Source organism: Arachis ipaensis, chromosome B1, assembly GCF_059453495.1.
Source record: "Arachis ipaensis isolate K30076 ecotype BB chromosome B1, ASM5945349v1, whole genome shotgun sequence".
NCBI lineage: Eukaryota > Viridiplantae > Streptophyta > Magnoliopsida > Fabales > Fabaceae > Arachis > Arachis ipaensis.
The window spans coordinates 63,549,562-63,568,433 of record NC_142436.1 but is presented as its reverse complement, the minus strand read 5'-3'; the positions used below and the strand labels follow the sequence as shown (position 1 = coordinate 63,568,433).

Genomic DNA, 18,872 nt, shown 5'->3' with positions numbered 1-18,872 from the left:
ACTGTACTACATCATCAAAGTATTTTTGCTCTATTCTAACATATTTATTTCTTTTGCTAGTAAGAGGACACGATGTGAAAAAAATATGTTCCATACAAATATAAGATGGGATGGGTCTTATAATGACTTTAGTTATCTAAATATAATATTTTGATGTGTTCTGTATTTTTTGAAAAGAGACTTTACCCGATATTACATGTAATGGATAAATTACACCCTATTTGGATTTGTGTTGTTTGGACTAAAAATATATCTAGCTTATAATGTAAATTTTATGATTTAGATTTCTTGAATTTCTTATTTTTAGATTTATTTTATGATTTTCATCATTTTGGAATGTGATTATGCTTTAAAAAATTAAATCTCATAAAACAAAATAGGCTATGGTCACCATTTTAAAATAGGATGACCATAGATAAGCTATGGTCATGGTTTTAAGGTGGGATGACCATAGAGGCTATGGTCACGATTTTAAGGTGGGGTGACTATAGGGGCTATGGTCACGATGAAAACCGTGACCATAGATAAGACTTTGGTCACGGTTTTAAAGTGGGGTGACCATAGACTAAGCTATGGTCACGATTATAAATTAGGGTGACCATAGATACCTATGGTCATGCTAAAACCGTGACTATAGATTAGGCTATGGTCACAGTTTTAATAAAGGGGTGACCATAGAGCAACCTATGGTCAAGATTTTTACGCGTGACCATAGATTAACCTATGGTCAAGGTAAAAAATGTGGCCTAAAGTGCCAAAATTTGAACACTACAACTATGACCAGAAACCGTGACCATAGATAAAAAATCGTGATCATAGGTCTATGGCCACGGCAGAATAGGCCACGGTGGAAAAACTGTGACCATAGGTCAAAAACCTTGACTATAGACCTATGGTCACCCTTTTCACTAGCTATCACTGTGACCATAGACCTTTTTTTTGTAGTGAATGTCATCTTCAGCATTGCCATCAACAACAAAATAGATCCTTGTACCTCCACTCCTTGTAATTAAGTAGAGTCATGTTGATGATTTCTCCAGCACATTTTCCTATATTCTGACACAACCTCCTATTCCTTTCCAACCAGACATTCCAAACAACCGCAAAAAAAAAAAATTATGAACCACTTCTTATGCTCATCCTTCCTACTTGTAGTACCTGTCAAGCTTTGGAAGTGTTCCTTTAAAGTATCCAGAAAGGATCATTGTCTGCCAAAATCAGATAACCAAACACATCACACCTGCCAAGTAAATTCACAGCCAAGAAACAAGTGGTGAACATATTCAACATCCTTATTACATAATACACACACATTATCACCCTGATTAACAATTCTGAGTCGACACAATATTTTTTTTGTATTCACCCTGCTTATCAAGACAAACCAGACAAATAGCTCTACTCTTGGAGGGACTAAACCTTTCCAAATAGTCTTAGAGAAGCTATAGCTTGTTATGTCATATGGAAGCGTATCTTATTGTAATACCTACAAAAATGAGTTAATAGAAAATACACCTTGCCTGTCAAACTTTCAGACAACTCTATCCTTTCTGTCAAAAACTAGTTTAACCGGCCTCAAAGTGTCGTGTAATTGATTCACAAGTTGCAACTCCTATTGGAATAGCTCACGCCTCCATTGAAAATTCCAAATCCACTCTAACCCATCCCAAAATCCACAAGCCCCTATGGCTGATCCTTTTTGGATTGAAACAGAAAAGAGCCTTGGAAACCTATCCTTCAGTGGACCACAACTTAGCCAGACATCTTCCCAGAAGTGAGTTCTCTTGCCATCACCAACCTCCATGGACAAGCCAGTTATCATCTTGTCTCTAATATGTTGCTCATTTATCTGTAGCTGACAGATATCCTTCCAAGGACCCCCTCTAGTAGGTAATGTCTGGGTGGATAATAGCTCATTAGGGGAAAGGTTATTACATGAGCATACCATATTCTTCCACAACGGACACTCCTCTTTTGAAAACCTCCACCACCACTTAAATAAGAGTGTTGTGTTACGAGGCATCAGATTTTCAACCCCTAACCCACCAAAATTTTTTGGAGCTTAGACCACTTCCCATTTAACTAACGCCATACCATTCCTTCCATCCTTCTTACAACACAAGAACTTTCTCTGTAAAGAAATCAGTTTCTCCGCAACAGCTTTTGGCATCTTATATAAGCTTAAATAATATACTGGCAGGCTATTTAATACTGCTTTGATGAGCACCAACTTTCTCGCTTTGTTGAGTACCTTAGATTTCCATAAACTGAGCTTCTCCTCACTTTGTCAATAATTGGCTTCCTAGTCTTGACCAACCTCGGGTTTGCTCCTAGAGGGATTCCAAGGTATTTGACCGGAAGAGTAGCTTTCTTGTACCCCAACAAACTGCACACACTTTGAACCCACTGTTGTTCACAATTGATTGGGATCAAAATGGATTTGTCAAAATTGATACTTAACCTCGACATCAACTCGAAGCAACATAGAAGCCTCTTATAGTTCTTAGTATTCTCCTCCTCTGACGGATAGAACAACACAGAGTCATCGACTAACTAGAGATCTGACATTTCTATATTGTCTCTCCCAACGAATAATAGGGATATCCGGCCGTTTCTAAGTGCCACTTCAATTATTCTCTGTAAGACATCAACAACAAGTACAAACAAGAAAGGAGATAGAGGATCACCTTGTCTCAGACCTCTTTCTATCTTAAATGGCTTTGTTGGTGAACCATTTATCAATATTGACATAGAATATGTGCTAACACACTCCATAACTCACTGCCTCCACCTGTGCCCAAAACCCATCTTCTGCAGAACAATGTCCACAAAGCTCAACTTGACTATATTATATGTCTTTTGAAAATCCAGCTTGATTATAGTTGCTTCCTTTTTTCTCATTTTAAGCCAATGTACAGTTTCACATGCAATAAGGGTCCCATCATGTATTTTTCGACCCTTAACAAACACACTCTGAGTCTCTCCAATCAAGCCTAGCATAACTGATCTCATCCTCCTAACCAATACCTTAGAAATCACCTTATACACACAACCAACCATGCTAATTGGAATGAACTTTGGCGCCAATACAACCCATGTGATACTAGAATCTGTCGGTAGCGTAAATGTCTGAAAGAACCCCAACACAGCTGCTGTGAACTCGGCCCCAATTTCGTTCTAGCACTTCTTGATGAAGTTCATTTTGTACCTATCGCTTCCCGGTGCCTTAGATGATTCACAGTCCCACACTTCATCTCCAATCTACTTAACCGACGGCAAGACCTCTAAAGCTGCTGCATCATCTTCAGCGATCATATCCACTAGATCATCCTTAAAACCCACCATAGGAGACTCCTCCTGATGATATAAACTCTTGTAAAACTCTCTGATAACAATTTTTATTCTTGCTTGATTTCTTACTAACCTTCCATTGATAACCAACGTATCAATCCTATTATTCCTCCTTCTTGTTGAAACTACGTTGTGGAAGTACCTGGAGTTTTGTCCATGTCCTTTGCAAGTTGGGATCGCGACATCTGTTTCCAGTGCAATTTTTTTCTCACATACCACTACTTGCAATAATCCTGTAATTTTAATTTTAATTTCTTTATTTACTCCATTATTTACATTGTTTAGTATTATCCTTGTCTCACATCTAATTTTCCACTTGATCCAAGGCTTCCCGGAACAACAAAAACATAAAAGAGACTGTTAGTTTTTGGTCAGAAAGAGACGCCAGTTTTTTATTAGACGTGGGTCAGAAAGAGACTTTATTCGATGAGCATAGTCATTTTGCTCGCTCTTGGTGTGGCCGGGCGCCCAATTAGGAACAGGAACAGCCTCCAATCCAAATGACTTGGATCAAATCTAGTGTGACCCAAAGCCTGAACTTGATTTCGAAGCCTGAACTTTAGATGGCCAAATGTTGGTGCCCTGCAATAATTTCAATCTACACCCATTTTGTCATTTCTCCCTTTCCTCAACAAATAAATAATGGACTAATATTTTAAGTAGAAAAATATAAAATTAATTGATGTTGACTCAAATAGAAAATAAATATCTAAAAATATTAATTACGTAACATTTTTATAAATTACTGTTAGTTTCGAAAAATTTTATCTTTATTTTTATTTCCATTTCAAATTTATCACCTAGTTGTGACTTGTGAATAATGTATTAATCTTTTCTAATTAAACTGTAACTATTGAATCGCTCTGCATATATATATATATATATATGGACAAATTACATATTTAAATAAAAATAAATTTTAAAATTTAAATACAATAATTGGATAATAGTTATATTTCAATAATGTACTTGCTCTATATAAATCATTCAAGGTGTTAAATTTTTGAGAGTTTAAACATAAACTGTCCTAAGATGTCACAATTTATATAAAGATTTTGATGGGCCAAAACCGCTTGACAGTGTTGCAGTTTATGAAACTTTTGATGGGCCAAAACCACTAGATATTGTTGTATTTTATGAAGACTTCTCTATATGCAAGACCGCAAAGAGTTAGTCGCGATTTATGCGTGAGGTTATATAAAGATTTGTGAATTATTCATTTGGTTCATTTTCAAAGTTTAATTAAAAAGTTTTCAGAGAGAACCATGCAAGGATCACGCATAGGTAGGGCCATGGAAGAAGCAGATCATGTCTAACAACTAAACGGGGTTGCCTATATTACAAGAAAAATACTGAAAATTGTCAGATTTACCAGTAAATTTATCATCGAAAGTTAGTGGCGGGTTTACCCGCAAATTCACCATTGATTTGACAACAAATTCGTTAGGTAGAACATTTATTACCGGATTAGGGTTACCGATGGTAAAATCTCCCGAAATAATTAGACGAAAAAAAATTGGCGCATTAATTACTGTCGAATTTATGGTCAGATTTTTCCAACAGTAAACCTAATTAGTGCAACGCTGCGTTTTGTTCACTAGTTGATTCGTTTCCGGTGAATTTATCCGCCGATAAATCCGACGATAATCGTACCCTAAATTTGGATTGGGAACCCTCTCCCCCTCATTTTGAATTGGGAACCCTCTCACTCTCTCTCCTCACCCTCTCATCTCCAGCTCTCTCTCTCTCCCCGTTAAGGATGTCTCTAGCAACCCCCTCTGGCAGCAGCCTATCGTCATCTGCCTCTCCGAACACTACAAAAAATGAGATTTAAGATGGCATTTATATTATGGCGGTTCTTTAAAACCACCGTAATATTCAAGTATTATGGCATTTTATGATGCTGCCATAATTAATTTGAATAAAATGGCAATTTTTGGTAATTTTGGTGGTTAAAACCGCCATTATAAGAACACATTGTTAAAAAAAAAGGCCCAAACGAAGGAAAATTGAAAAGCAAGAAAACCCAAATATCTTAAATCGAATGTGTTCCCCCAACAAGGAAAACCCTAACACGCGTTGCCACCACTGTCAAATCCAAAAACGACGATATGTGCTCTGCTCTGGCAACCTTCTGCACCAGCGACTGCTCCGACAACGATCTGCTCCAGTGAATGATCCGGTGATGATTTGCTCCAGCGAATGCTCCGGCGACGATTTTCTCGGCGTTCTCCTCCGATGAGATTGTGTGCTGTGAACTGAAACGCTGTCTTCAGCGAGCTTCTATGATTTGGATTGGATATGAAGATTGCCACTCATCTCATCGCCGTCATTCACCTCTGCTCCATTGCGATCTCTATCACTTCTAATAGGTAACTCTTCGTTCTTTTAGATCTACTTCATGCTCTAGTAGGAAGAAATAAGGAATGCTGGTTCTGTTTTTATTATTGTGTTTTTAACTTTCATTGATCTTTTGTGATGTTGTTGTTGTTAGCTTGTTACTGCTATATTTTCTATTGTGTTGTTGTTTTTTTTGCTTCTGATTTTATTTAGTTTGAGACCTAATATATTCGATTGAACTGATTAATTTGCATCGTTTGTTCGAAATTAGTACAAAACATGGCGTGTGTGTATTTTCTGATGTAAGTGTTTGAATGATGGTTAAATGCAATAATGAAGAGACACAAAGCACTGCTAATCTGTTCCATGAATGTTGTGTTAATGTTTGAATGATGTAAGTGTGTATTTTGGCTTTCAATTTTTAATTTTCTTGCTGATCCATAGGTATATAAAAGATCTTAAAGGTGTTTGAACAATTTTTCTTCTGGATTGGAGGCCTTTGCCCCTCTGAAATTCTAAAGATGATGCTTACTATCTAGTTAAATAAAAGATGTTGAGAAAGCTTCCTCATTGTGAATGAGAGCACCAACTTTGCATGTAAATGGTAATATGATGCATTATTAATAATTAAAAAAGAAAACCATTTTGATTGCAGATTCTGGTCCCTAGGATTGAAACCATGACAGAGCAACAAAGGTCAAACATAAGCAACCTTGGAAAATCTTGTCAGCAAGCAGAAGATGCTCTTTCACAAGGCATGGACAAACTTCAACAAATGGTTTTAGAATCTGTAGCAGCAGGACAACTTGAAGAACAAACTAACACTCCAAACATGTCTACTGCAATGGAGAGATTGGCAGGTCTAGTGAGCTTTGTGAACCAAGTAAGAAATTTACTTCACTTTCTTGAATGAAAAGCCGTTAGTTATATTCAATTTAACTTCCACCGGTTTATTATTTTACCGCAGTGTCAGTGACAGCAATGATTGAACATAATTCTGCAATAAAGAATAACCCAATTTGATTTTAACAATTTGTTTTAGAAGTGATGAAACTAGGAAACAATATAGTATTGTTCCAACTCATGTTACTTAAAGGAAAAGAAAACAAACAAAAGAAGGAAATGAAACATCTTCATTCACTAACTTGAAGATTGAGCACTAGAAAATTGAAGGAAGCTTTACTATGTTTGAAACTTGACAAGATTGTCATTTATATGCTCATACCTTAGTTTTGACATCCAGTTAACATGGGCTCTTGGTCAATGTTGCAGTATTAAAGGTGTTGGAAGCTGATAAATGCTTGGAGGTTGTTTTTGAGATTCCTCTCCTGTACTATTGTTTTCTAAACTAGTTTATACTTCTGAAACCCTTCTAATATAAGTTTCAATTCTTAATTTCATAGGTACACAGAAATAGGTCTTTTTGTGGATCCTCCTTCTGTCTTTATGAGCAACAATACGTGGAGTCTTTTGTTGCCTGAAGGGTTTCAGATTGAAAATCTGAAACTTGGTAACATTAGTAAGTTTCAAAATTCCAACACTAATTCCTTTGTTTAGAATATCATCATATTCTTTGTTGACATTTTCACAGCCTTTGCTTCACGTGACAAAATATTTCTCAAGGGCAGGGATACTTCTGAGCTTGCTGTAGTCTATTCATCTTACTTATCAAAACGGTTATCTAGATATAGAGGGTCCAATAATATTGGAGCATTGATTATGGAACCAGGCAAGAATTTTATGAGCTTGCATAATTTGAAGTCGTCATTTTAATTTCAAACTCTCCTCATTTCCCTCTAATGATCTTATCTGTTGATATTACTTTCTCCAATGAATAAATATGAATGAAAAAAATAGAACAAGAATCAGTTACTCACTTAACACACATCAACGTGATAATATATTAGAGCTATGCTCACAGTAATGCAATTTTCTATGTAAGAAAAATATTGCATATGGTTTCTACTCTCTAGATCTTTCAAAAAGCAAAAGTTTCTTGCTTTTCTGTCTTGGTTTCTTAAGACGTTTTCATTCTTTAGTTGTTCCATTGTCTATTTAGATTTCTAAATTAAAATAGTTGCACCTACTTCCCTAAATTTCTATAATCTCATTTGGACCTGAACTTTTCTTTAGTTATACAAGGTGTTGAAGGAATGCATATGGTTGATCCATTGTTTCAGCGAGTACTTGTTAATGAGTGTTGGAGTAGAAATATTTCGGTTATCTTTGTTGAGATTTTATAGTCAATGTTTTATTTTTATGCTACTAGGATTTATAGTTAATTTAAAATTTAATATTTAGGTTTAAAACGTTGATAAGTATTAGTTAAAAAATATTATAAATATAAAGTAAATATTGATTTTGTAAGTTTTTATGTATTTAATGTATTGAAAAAATTAAAATTTTCTTTGTTTAATTTACTTCCTTTACTAATACTCTTAATTCACTTTTTAGTCAAATGATAGATAACTATATAGCAAATTTGTAAGGAAAAAAATTAAAAACTTTAGGTTATTAGCTAACCTTTATAATTATATACGCACAACTATATTTGAGTTATTAAAAACTTTATTGACAACTAAAGCTGATTCATTTTTTCCCACATTCTTTTTATATATTTTTTATTATTTTTATTTTTCAGTGCTTCTGGATGCAACAAATCATGGTTTTTCTATTTTTAAGTTCCAAATTTTTATAAATATTTGATATTTGATTTAGCCATTTAGCTTTTAGTCCTAATATTTTGTGTTTATGGAAAGCCATGTTCCTCAACAGTATCTTGATGTCATATTAATGTGATATGTCCTCTTGTTCTAGTTAACTCAAGGCTCTCTTGCATGGACATTCTAACTCTGCACATGCTTTGGGTTGCATGGCTACTGTTAAATCAATCCAATGGTTTAAAAATCCTTGTTCCAACCCTAATGCCACATCTGGAGGAAGATTACTTAAGGAGGTATGATTAAGTGCAGTTTTTTTCTTTAAACTAGTTAGTTTGTATGATTTCCTTAAAATTATGAGATCTGATTCTGACATGATTAGCTTTGGTTTATATTATATACCCACTCGAGTTTATCATTGTTCACTATAAAGTTATGTTCATTTGATGTTGTGTTGTGTATTTTCAATCATGGGATGATATTGTTGTGTATTAATGTATGCATTCTTTGAAAATGTAATATGGCATCATCATCATTATTACTAGCGTCTTGCATATATATATATAAAATACAAAAGCAAAAAATAAACTATAATTTAGTGGTTAAGGATTATATGTGTAATCAAGTTTAATGTCTAAAGATATCTAGTTTGATTCCTTGAATGGACGCGGTTCAATCGGCTAAACAAACTAGTTAAATTTAATAACTATGGCAATATATAAGAATAGATATAGACATAGATATACTGATATAAATGATTCTCATTTTATATAAGTATAGATTAATTGCTATCTATAGAAACTAAAATAGAAAATTGGGTAGCATGATATTTATTATGCAGTGTTGGTAATATTGACAGTGCCCACTATTCCATAAAGTGAATAGAAATTAAAGTTTTGACCAAATTACAAGTTGTCTATATAACATCTGAGACTTGTCTGGATTTGAAATTTGCTACTCAATGAGCAGGATGTCGGTAAGGAACTCAACTTCTAGCTATTGATGTCGCTGCTGCTACAGGTTTTGCTTAGAAAGGCTCTGATTGGGGATGAATTGACTGAGAAGAAGAAGAAAACGCTTAAAAGAATGCTGATTGCATGGTTTCAGTTGTTCCTATTGGTGTTTTAATGCTTCTTCCAGTAAGTACTTATAGTTTTATTATGTTTTTCTTATTATGGTTAAGTCAACTATTCTAAATGGTTTATCTATTTATTCTTTTTTATTATGTTTTTAAATTATATTTTTTATTATATGAATTGGATCAAGAGAGTAAGATTCCATTGGCAAAAGAGTTAGGAAGTAGGTCTTCTGGATCGAGCAACAGAGTAGCGTGAAATGTGATGGAGATTTTATGTATTAAGAGTTACATGTTAAGACATTTATAGTTAAATTATGCTATGTTTGATACTATGTATAAGAGTTATTTCTTTCATTTTCAATACTAAAAAGTCATATATTTTGTTTAGTATTTTGTTTATGAGTTATATAATATTTTTGTTATTTTGAAATTTTAATAAAAAAATTATTCGTTTAACGTGATAAAAAATATCACTTTTACCCAGTAAAAATGGTGATTTGTAACTGCTATTTTAAACATGAAATGCCATTTTAACCTTGTAAAAATAGCGGTTTCAAACGCCGTTTTAACCAATAAAAATGCCAAAATAGCATTTCAAATGCCGTTTTAACCAATAAAAATGCCAATGTCAGAGTAAAAACGGCGATTCAAAAGTGCCGTTTTAACCAACCAAAAATGTCGTTTTAACCCGGTAAAAGCGACGATTTTAAATGCCATTTTAACTAACTAAAATGCACTCTATTAGGATAAAAATGGCGGTTCATAAACACCGTTTTAACCAACAAAAAATACCATTTTACCTTGGAAATAATGACGGTTTGAACCGCCGTTTTAACCAACAAAAAATGCCATTTTAGATTGAAATAACGGCGGTTTGAACCGCCATTTTAACCCAACTCAAAAACTGCCGTTTTAACCAGGTAATTGTGGTGGTTTTTTGAAAACCGCCGTAATAACCAAATGGCGCTTCAAATTATGGCGGTTTGTAATAATGGCAGTTCAAATGTCGTAGTAACCGTAAAAAACCGCCGTAGTTACCAAGTTTTTTTGTAGTGGGATAGGCGAGCTTCAATACAACTCTGCCCTCTCATCTGTCACTCTCTCTCTAACCTTCCCGTCTCTCCCTTAGTGACATCTCAGGCCGCCTTCCACTCTGGCAGTCTCCTCTCGATATCCGTCTCTTCTTCAGGCGAGCTTCGATGCAACTCTGGCAGCTACTGCAACTCCTTCCCCTCTAGTAGCCACTACAACTCCTTTCTCTCCGACAGCCACTACAACTCCTTCCCTAAGCTTCATTTCCTTTCTGTTGCTGCAACCCAGGTTCTTAATCAAATCTCATTATCAATTATGTTTTGGTTAACTTTAGTTTCATTAATTTGATTTTTTGTTACTTAGCTTAGTTAGAGTTATTTTCTATTTTAGTGGATTTAGGTGGCTAAGATAGGATTAAAATAAGTTACTAGGTTCTGAGACTGCTAGAAGAGTTCGGAATTTCTTAAGTTCTGATGAATATGTTGCTGGAACTATTTAGTTAAATGCTTGACTGTGTTGAATATTCATATTGAACTTTTTCTTGTTACTTGGTGATGCTTGTTCATATTGATTATTGCTTGTTCATATTGATTATTGCTTTGGTTATCAAGTTTGTGCACTTAATTGTTGTGAACATACTAGAGCCTAAAATTTTTTAATATTGATACTTCGCAAAGTTTAGGTAATTGATTTGGCATGCGTTGAAATTATGAAGTTGGATTGATGATTTGGTCTGTTAACATCTTTTTGAAAAATTTTCAAGTTATATTGAACCATACTTGCTATGTACTTCATTTTAATTAATGAGTTTCTCTTACTAAGTTATATAGCACCCATGTGTTTCTCTGAGTTGTAGGTTGTGACAAATTTTTGCTATTATATTATTTTTGGGAGATATGTGTTTGCTGATTTGCTCTTTGCAGACATGACGGCAGGCAGAGGTAGCACGAATCAACCTCGTGATCGTGGTAGAGAGAGGGTGTCTATTGGTACCCATAGGACTTCTAGTCATTGCCCTCTACCCCTGGGACATCACAGGCAATCGGTGCACAGAATCAGCCGTTCATCATGGTCCTTAACCCAAACTACATAGTTCCTTCTGTTGTGCCATCCCTGCCACTAGGAAGTCGTCCGACTGCTTCACCAGAGTGGACTCCTCCACCACATCCATATGCTTAGTAGCCCACTATTTCGAGGACTACACCTCCAGCGACAGACACTGGCGTTGCTAGAATCCTCTTAGAATCCTAGCCAGATGCTCCTTCACCACCTCCCATCGTACGTACGGATGACGATTTAGCCTGATAGTTTGACGGCGTGAGTACTATTTGAACTCTTTTATATGAAAACTATTTTGACATTATTATTCAACATATGTGGTTGCTAATCTTAAGTTTTTCATTTTAGTTAGTTAGTTTAATTTAGTTACACTCAATTTTCTGGTTTTAGTGGATTTAGGTTGTTAAGATAGATTCGATTTAGGTTAGTAGGTTTGAACTGATGAAAGTGTTTGAGAATTTTTTATTGTTAATGGATAATGTTGCTTAAGTCAAATAATTTCATATTAGTTTTTTGTGAATTGCTTAAGTGAATTGTTGATAGATAGTATTTTTGGCACCTTCTAGTTATAGATGAAACTCTGACAAAATTTCTGAAAATCTAAGTATAATTGGATTTTATAGGTTACTTCAAATAATTTTTTAGTAAACTATTAATATTAAGTTTTCTATTGATATGTTTGCGCCAAATAACAATGCATCTATACAGGAGTGTACTAATGTCATCAAACTGATGTACGACCACCCATGGCCGAGCTATAAGAAGATCCCTACTAAGACCAGAGAGTGATGGTTTCGGAAGTGGGCAGTAAAAACTCAACATATTCAAACTTTAGTTTATATCCTCTATTTTGTTTAATTATGTATTTAATCTCGATTAACTAGTGCTAAATATCCTTTGTGCAGGATAAATTTATATAGGACAAGACTCACGATGCCACGATCAGGAAGATCTTCAACCATTAGATGGCAAGGCGACTTCAGTAGATGTTGGAGGACTACGTGAGAGGCATGGCCACCTCACTATTTGGCTCCACCCGGACATCAAGAAGGCATTGTATGTCCATTGAGAGACTAATGAGGGGTTCAAGAATCACCATCTCACAAACAGAGCTAACAGGGCCATTATTTTGTCCAGGTTGGTATGTAACTTGTTTTATTTTGTTATTAAGTTCATTTTGTCTTTGAAATATAATGTCATTATTACTTAATTTAATATATTATTTCAATGTGTGTAGTCAAAGTCGTTGGATCGTGATGCGATGATAACGGAGACTTTCAAGTATACTCACACTTTGAAACAGAATAAGGAGAGATTTACTTATCAGTGGTATGCGTATCATTATGTGAGTAAACATCATGTGATATAAAATTTTCAATTAATTGCAGTCCTAATCATAACATGTGTTACACAAGAGTTCTACACACAGAGATTAGAGGCCGCAACCCAACAATCTCAGCATATTAGAGACGAAAACAACAACTCCGTTGCATCAGAAGTCGATCCTAACATAGTTTGGCACGAGACCACATCTGATCCGTACAAGAATCGCATCTACGAGCTGGGATCATTCTTTGCCGACAACCTCCGCACCTCCACATTGAGACCTTCATTTGCCTCTGCCACCAACAGTCCTGTTTCTCCAAGGATGACGTCGATTTGAGGGAGCAGGTGTTAGAGCTCACTCAAAGGCTTCACCAACAGGCTCAGCAGATATAGTAGTCTAATGAGAGATATCAGGAGATCTTCACACGCGTGTCAGACACAAATTCCCTTAGGCTAGAGTGGAAGCGAGAGCTGAAGCAATTTCAATAGATGGAGCAACAGATGCCAGTGTATCAAGATCAGATGCGTGCTAGTGGCAGCGATGCTGCCGATGGTAGTGGCACTTCTGGTGGAGCATCGGCACCACCGCCTAGTCTATCACCTCAGCATGACTAGCTCAAGGATGACAACGATAACGACGACTATCAAGATCTTTAGTGATTAGAGTTTTGTTCTAGACTATTTCATTGTATTTTATTTATTTGACTTTTTATTTTATTTGTACACTTGATATTTAATTTACCATATTTGGTTCCAATTATTTAGAATTTGACTACTAATTGTGCAAAAAAAATTAAAATAAAAAATAATTTGATCACTAATTGAGCATAAATATTTTTTTTTAAAATAATTGAATTTACTGTCGAACTTACAGAAAAAAAATCTAATGGTAATCATGTGGGAAAGAGCATAGTGAAGCGCCAAAATTACCGACAAAAATTTTTCATCGGCAATTAAATAGGGTATAGGCAAAGAATGTCGCAGAATTCGACGGTAACTACTGGCGGATTGAAAAAGCCGACGGTAATTTGTTACTAGCGAGGGTTATACCGTCAGATTGGTTTTGATAAAAAATTCCCTGGTAAATTCAATGATACTCTGAATTTTTCTTGTAGTGCTATGTTACTGGAAACATCAATGTAGAAGTTAGTTTAGAAATTTGTTCTCATTCCAAAAAGTAGTAATATTATTGATTAGAAGTAGATTTGGAGTGGTAGTCATAAGATTGATGATAGTCTTATTGGTTATTAGACATGCTAATTTTATTGTCTATTAGTTTTGCTTCATACAATTTGAAGCAGAATAGTGAGGTTATTGGTAGTTTATTTGGATATTTTAGTTAAGATTAGATAACGTTAATTAACTTTACTTTATAAAAATCGATATTTATTAGTTGATTTCTTGTTAGAATTTTCATTTACATTTGACTAGGGTCAACTTTTTCTTTTGTGATATAGTTGACTAGGTGTATTTACAGTGTTAGGAGGAAATAGAGTATGCCATTACACGACCGAGTCATCCCATACTTGGAGATTGTTGAGTTGTACTACTTAGAGACCGCTCAGGCCTACATTATGATATTATTCTCCACTCAACTGTTTGGTGACAAGAATAGGAACTAGGTTCACCTTAGTGGTTCTTGTTTCTTGCAAATCTAGAGGAGCTAAGGAAGTATAGCTGGATTTAGCCACTCTCTGATGGTTGTACTGCATGTGTCAGGTGGCCAACTAAAATGTGGCCAACCTAACTGAACCACTATAGCTAATACATTTGTGGATATTATGATGGTTTTCCATACTGAGGCTGCATTGCTTTAATACATTTTATTTTCCGTTGACATCCATGTATGATTAAATATTTTTATGTTGGTGATACTCTGTATGAGCCAAGTAAGAACTAGTGGGACTCGTCTTGGCTATAGTGAACTCAAAGTGATGCCTATCAAATAGGGCCACTGTGAGGTATCTCAAATCCCACAAGTTATACTTTATGGCCTTCATCATAGTTTGGTAAAACTGGTAGCCAGTTCCAGCTGTACCTCTGCTTCTTATCCTTGATGAACAAATAGCTCTGCCAGCCTACCATATTTGGACTTGTCTGTATTGGTTCTTGCAAGACCTTTATCATGATAGCAACATTGACACTAACCAACAAAAAGTTGAAAGCACATATTACGTGAAAATTCAGCTTCCTATGATCGATACAACATAAAATGGTTCAATAATTCTTTTATTTAAGTTCTTCACTATTCATTCGCTCAAAAAACGTAATAGCAAAGCTATAAAAAAATAAAATTTATTGATTAAAGAAAGAAAATAATTCGAAAACTAAAAATGCAAAATAAAATTAGATAGTCCAAAAGTAATGTAAAATAAAATTAAAATAAAATTAAGTGGTTATTTTTCAGAGAACAACAACAATTTTTTGTAAAGATGGATTAATGACCCTTTTTAAAGTGGTTACTCTTCATAAACTAAAAATATTATTTTTGTAAAGTGGGTTAATGGAAACTTTTTTTTAATAAAAAAAAGTTATAATTACCATTTTGTTTATAAAATTTGATTTATGAAATAAATTGAGAAAGTGTTTAAAAAAATTAGATACCAAAGTCATAGTGAATCATGATATTGGTTTTATATATTATTATACAGTATAAATATAATACTAGTGTGCTTATTTAAATGTCTTGCAACGTGTCTATCTTTGATTAGTTAATTATGTTATTATTCCGCAATATTATTTGGTTTGTTTCTTTGTTTTTTTTATTTTTCTTCTCTTTTTTCTTTTTTTTTTTCATTCATTCTTCCTTTTCTTACAACAGTAAAATGTGAAACTTCAACTATATAGATACAACACATACTGCACTCTATTTTTGCTGAAAAAAACTACAAAAATAAAGAAAAATTTTTGGATATTTTAACAGATTCTAACTACCTACAAAAGTAAGAATAAAAATCTACCAAAATTATTGGTACATATAGTAAAAATAAAAAATAAATTTAGCTAATTTAACTGACATCACCAACAAAAATAGGAAATTTTTGTTTCCAAATTTGCGAGCAAATATGCTTAACAAAATTCTCGTCTAATATTTAATTAAACGGGTAAATAATAACTTTTTATTATTTAAATAATAAAAAACTCTAAAATCTCTCTCATGATGGAAGATTTCTTAAAAGGTATAAAGAATGTTCAAAACACTTTTTATGTAGAGTCTTCTTATACATCCAAGTCTTTTTGGCAACCAAATTTAATTAAGTTGGCCAAAACCTAACAAAATCTACTCACACAATATGCGCGTGAAATCATGTTGTTCTTCTTCTTTGTGTTTCTTTATGCACCTCCTCCTTCTTCTATTGGTGCTATTGTTGCTACGTTTTATTTTTGTTTCATCTTCTCTTCCTCTTTTTCTCAAGTGATATTGCAGTTATTTATTCTTCTTTGTTTAATTTTTCTTCTTTTTTTTGTTTTATTCATTTTTAAAGAATGAAAGAAGAATAATTATGAAAAAATAAAAAAAAAAAGAAGAAAAATAAAAAAGAAAAAGAAGAAGCAGTAGAAGATGAGGAGGAAGAGGAAGAGGAAGAATTTTGAGTTATGCAGAATTAATTAGAAAAATAAACCTAAAATTCTTTTAACAATAACACATAAGTTTCTTAGTATTAACACCCAAATTTTGCTACAAAAGCACAAAAATGTCTTCTTTAATTCTATATTTTTTCTTCTTTTTATTCTTCTTTTATTTTTCTGTTGCTCTTATTTCTTCTTTTAGGAGAATTGCTTCTCATATTAGACTTGAATGAACTTGTTTGTAGTGTATTGCAATCTTATTTAGTTGAATGAATGTAGATTCTTCCTCTTATTGATTTTGCAACATTATGTATTTTTTCTTCTTCATCATCTTTGTTTGATTTTTTCTTGTTTATATTCCTGTTAAGAGAGTAAAATAAGAAGAATCACGAGAAGGTAAAACAAGAAGGAAAAGATGAACAAAAAAAGATGATGATAATGAAGAAGAAGAAGAAGGAGGACGAGGAGTTTTGAGTTATCATTAAGTACATTCTGGGTTTAATTTCGGTGCATTCTGGATTTAAATAAGGTGTACTTGGTTTGAACTTGTTTTGAACTGAATTTGTTTGTGTATCGTCATCGTTAAAGAAATTCGATGCATTCTAAATTTAAACTGTTATACGTATAAGAAGATGACGACGATGATAACAATAACAATAACGATAACGATAACGATGATAATGAAAATAAAGAAAAAGAAAGAAAAAAAAATCCAATCTTGATTACCCAAAAATTAAAACTTTATATATAGATATAAAAACAATTGAATAAAATGGAAATAATTTTCATGGCATAAAAAAAAAGAAGAGATTGTCGATAAGAAAAGAATTGCGTAAATTCTTTAAAGGAGAAAATTTCTTTTAAATTCTTAGTTAGTGAACATAAAACAACATAAAATTTAACCGAATTGACAATAAATATAAAAAATATTAGCAAATTCAGATGGATCTACAATAAAATAATGGTTTAATGATTTTTTTTTTTTTTTTACTTCAAGTTCTTCGCTACTCCTTTGCCCAAAAAACATAATAGCAAAGCTATAAAAAAAATCAAATTTGATTGTAGGAAGAAAATAATTTGAACAAAAATGCATAGCAAAAATTAGATAGTCCTAAAAATTAATGCAGACTAAAATTACACATTGATGGCAATTTAATATAAAATAAAATTAGAATAAAATTAAGTGGTTATTTTTCAAAGATCAACAAAAATTTTGTAAAGGTGAGTTAATGGCCTTTTTTCAAAGCGATTACTGTTCAGAGACTAAAGAAATCATTTTTGTAAAGTGGGTTAATGCAACTTTTTTTTATTAAAAAAAAATAATTATTATTTTGTTTATAAAATTTGCTTCGTGAAATGAATTGTTTGAGGATAAATAATGTCTAAAAAATTTAGATACCAAAATCATAGTGAATCTTGGTATTGATTTTATATGCTGTTATATATATATATATATATATATATATATATATATATATATATATATATATATATAATACTAGCGTAATCATTTAAATGTCTTGCAATGTGTCTATTTTTTATTAGTCAATTATGTTATTATTCCACAATATTTAGTTTGTTTCTTTGTTTTCTTTATTTTCTTTTTTTTTTTTCTTTTTTTTCTTCATTCACTCTTCCTCTTCTCACTACAGTAGTAAAATGTGAAACTTCAATAATATAGACACAAGACATGCTACACTCTATTTTTTTGAAAAAGACTATAAAAACAAAAAAGAAATGTAGACAATTTAATAAATTATACCTGTATAAATAAGAAGAAAAACTTGCCAAAATTACAGGCACAGTTAGTGAAAATAAGAACAAAATTTAGCTAATTTAACTGACATCACCAACAAAAATAGAGAATATTTTTTTCCAAGTTAGCGTGAGAATATGCATAACAAATTTTTTTTAATATTTAATTAAATGGATAAATAATAATTTTTTTATTATTTAAATAATTAAATGACCTAAATCTTTCTTATGAAAGACTTCTTGAAAGGTGTGAATAATATCCAAAAGACCAAAACACTCTTTATATAGAATTCTGCTACACATTCATGTTTCTTTGGCAATCAAATCTAATCAAATTGGTTCAAACTCAACAAAATTTACTTACATAACATGCGTGTGAAATCACGCCGTTCTTCTTCGTATTTCTTCGTTTGTCTTTTTCCTTCTTTATCTATTGGTGCTGCTTGTTTAATAATGTTTGGCATTGCTTTAATAGCTTGTTAGTTTATAATAATAATAATAATAATAATAATAATAATAATAATAATAAAAGAAAAATAAAAAGAAGAAAATGAAAAAGAGAAAAAGAAAGCAATAAAAAAGGGACAAAATACCCCAAAGTAAATGGTGGTAGCAGCATATGTATTGTACTTAAATTTGGGACGCATGAATATGTGAAAAACATAGTTAATGGCTAGTGAGATTTTGTATTTTGATTACAT

The 18,872-nt window shown here is 32.9% G+C and overlaps 1 protein-coding gene across 1 annotated transcript; it reads left to right on the top strand.

Annotated features, from left to right (window-relative positions):
* Positions 1-7,137: 7,137 nt before the first annotated feature.
* LOC107630734 (bifunctional dethiobiotin synthetase/7,8-diamino-pelargonic acid aminotransferase, mitochondrial-like) lies at positions 7,138-9,354 on the top strand. Its single transcript, XM_088501547.1, has 4 exons — positions 7,138-7,210; positions 7,283-7,420; positions 8,509-8,647; positions 9,321-9,354. The coding sequence occupies exons 1-4, from the start codon at positions 7,138-7,140 to the stop codon at positions 9,352-9,354; spliced, it is 384 nt and encodes a 127-aa protein (XP_088357673.1).
* Positions 9,355-18,872: the final 9,518 nt, after the last annotated feature.

Bases quoted from the DNA above. Each gene is read 5' to 3' on its own strand.
- LOC107630734 (XM_088501547.1), top strand. From the start codon at position 7,138: ATGAGCAACAATACGTGGAGTCTTTTGTTGCCTGAAGGGTTTCAGATT. The intron at 7,421-8,508 runs GCAAGAATTTTA...CTCTTGTTCTAG, and splicing joins AGCATTGATTATGGAACCAG to TTAACTCAAGGCTCTCTTGC. The intron at 8,648-9,320 runs GTATGATTAAGT...CTCAATGAGCAG, and splicing joins GAGGAAGATTACTTAAGGAG to GATGTCGGTAAGGAACTCAA.